The 2,500-nt window shown below is 43.4% G+C and overlaps 1 protein-coding gene across 1 annotated transcript in view; it reads left to right on the top strand.

Moving 5' to 3' along the window:
* Positions 1-2,500, top strand: part of LOC125038348 (transmembrane protease serine 11D-like) — a 62,967-nt gene that overhangs the window by 9,631 nt on the left and 50,836 nt on the right. The window contains exon 4 of the mRNA XM_047631823.1: positions 1,910-2,031. Coding sequence (XP_047487779.1) covers positions 1,910-2,031 — 122 coding nt within the window. The remainder of the gene's footprint in view (positions 1-1,909; positions 2,032-2,500) is intronic.

The raw sequence follows: 2,500 nt of genomic DNA, 5'->3' as shown, positions 1-2,500 counted from the left end.
TTCTTCCGCTTCCCTTATTCCTCCTCTTCCTCCCTTCCTCTTCCCTTTCTCTCTTTCTCCCGCTTCCCTTATTCCTCCTCTTCCTCCCTTCCTCTTCCCTTTCTCTCTTTCTCCTGCTTCCCTTATTCCTCCTCTTCCTCCCTTCCTCTCTTTCTCTGCTTCCCTTATTCCTCCTCTTCCTCCCTTCCTCTTCCATTTCACTCTTTCTCCTGCTTCCCTTATTCCTCCTCTTCCTCCCTTCCTCTTCCCTTTCTCTCTTTCTCCCACTTCCCTTATTCCTCCTCTTCCTCCCTTCCTCTTTTTCTCCCGCTTCCCTTATTCCTCCTCTTCCTCCCTTTCTCTCTTTCTACCACTTCCCTTATTCCTCCTCTTCCTCCCTTTCTCTTCCCTTTCTCTCTTTCTCCCACTTCCCTTATTCCTCCTCTTCCCTTTCTCTCTTTCTCCTGCTTCCCTTATTCCTCCTCTTCCTCCCTTCCTCTTCCCTTTCTCTCTTTCTTCCGCTTCCCTTATTCCTCCTCTTCCTCCCTTCCTCTTTCCGTTATCTCTTTCTCCCGCTTCCCTTATTCCTCCTCTTCCTCCCTTCCTCTTTCCTTTATCTCTTTCTCCCGCTTCCCTTATTCCTCCTTTTCCTCCATTCCTCTTCCCTTTCTCTCTTTCTCCCGCTTCCTTTATTCCTCCTCTTCCTCCCTTCTTCTTCCATTTCTCTCTTTCTCCTGCTTCCCTTATTCCTCCTCTTCCTCCCTTTCTATTCCCTTTCTCTCTTTCTCCTGCTTCCCTTATTCCTCCTCTTCCCTTTTTCCCTTTCTCCCGCTTCCCTTATCCCTCCTCTTCCTCCTTCTCTTCCTCTTCCTTTTCTCCCTCATTTCCTGCCCCTTCAACTTTTCCTTTTTCTCCTTCTCTCCTTCTTCACTCCCTCTCCTTTGCTGTTACCATCTCCATTTTGTACACTTCCACCTCCTCTTTTTTTTTTTCTTCTTTTCCATCTCCTCCACCCCTGATGGACTGTACCGTAATTTATTAATATATCTATCAAAAAATGTCTGCCGAGCCAACATCTGAGGTCAATAGGGGTGTATTCAAAATACAGCAATAGCATAAGGCTTTGGGACAAACCCCCCAGGGAAGGAAGGGCTATATGACATCAAAGGCCATATAGCGCTATGGGAAAGTATAGTAGTGAAAAGGGTTAGGAATGAGTTAATGCTTAGGGTAAAGTTACGGGTTGAACTGTACTAGAGGGTAATGACAAGGGTAGAGAGAGGGAAGCTAATGGGGTATAGTATAAGGTAAAGGATGTTAGAAGGGGATGAAGTTAAGGAAATAGGGAGCTCTATGATACAGTAATATGGCAAAAATGGCAAAAATGAGTTTAATAATTAGGATAAGTGGACAGAACAAGGGGATGAAGAAAAGGAAAAGGAAAGGAGGAGAAGAAAAGACCATGCAAAATTAGCTGAGGCGAGGGCTGAGGACCAAGATAGGGGTGATCCCCTACATTGGGCCACGTCTCCTTTGCCCACCCCCCCCTCCCCACGACAACAACAAGCAAGGGATTGGAGGGGCTGTAGGGAAAGGCCTTATGCATATTTGTGTGCTCTCCTGTTCTTCCTAGTTGTTTTATTTACGCCCTCCCTCTTCACCTTCACCTTCTTCCTTTTCCTCCTCCTTTTTTCTCCTCCTCCTCCTTCTTTCTCCTCCTCCTCTTCTTCTTCTTCCTTTTCCTCCTCCTCCTTCTTTCTCCTCCTCCTCCTTCTTCTTCCTTTTCCTCTTCCTCCTCCTCCGCCTCCTCTTCCTCCTCCTCTCTCTCTGCATCCTTGATCTCTCCCTCTTCCTCCACCTCAACCCAATGCCATCCACTGCACAATATCAAACTATTGCATCATACATAAATGTTCCTTTTCTGTCCTAGCCGGATTAGTGGAAAGATCTGAATCTGACAACAAACCAAAGCAGAAAACCAAGAGAGTTGAGGTCATCATAGAACAAGATCTGACACCAGAACAGCATGAAGAACTTGCTGATTCTGTGAGGGTGAGTTACATTCATTGTGCTTTTGTCAAGGTTGGTGATTTTATTCAGTTTGTTATTTTGTCGTCAGTGATCATTATGATTTGTATAATTTATTCAATTAGACAATAAATGGTGGTTGTTGTTTTTTCCTGAGGGAAGGTTTATTATATTGAACTTGAATTGAATGGATACTATTTGCACACAGTTTAATAATAGCAGCATCAACATCACTATTATCGGACCCCTTGGTATTGCCATAAGATGGAATTCTTTTGGTTTGAATAAACTAAAGCAAATCTGATAACTTCACTGACAGTTTTAAATGAACTGCAACGAAAGGATTATAAATCAGAAAACATTAAAATGTCATATGATCTGTATTTATCATGTACTGTACATTACTGAGTGAATATCATCACTACTAAGGTAATATTCTGAATAGCCATGAACGTGTGTGTCCACCAATTTTTTTTTTTTTATTTACAATTTG

This window comes from Penaeus chinensis, chromosome 24, assembly GCF_019202785.1.
Source record: "Penaeus chinensis breed Huanghai No. 1 chromosome 24, ASM1920278v2, whole genome shotgun sequence".
NCBI lineage: Eukaryota > Metazoa > Arthropoda > Malacostraca > Decapoda > Penaeidae > Penaeus > Penaeus chinensis.
Note: the sequence above shows the minus strand (reverse complement) of the source record. Positions and strands in the feature narration are given on the sequence as shown.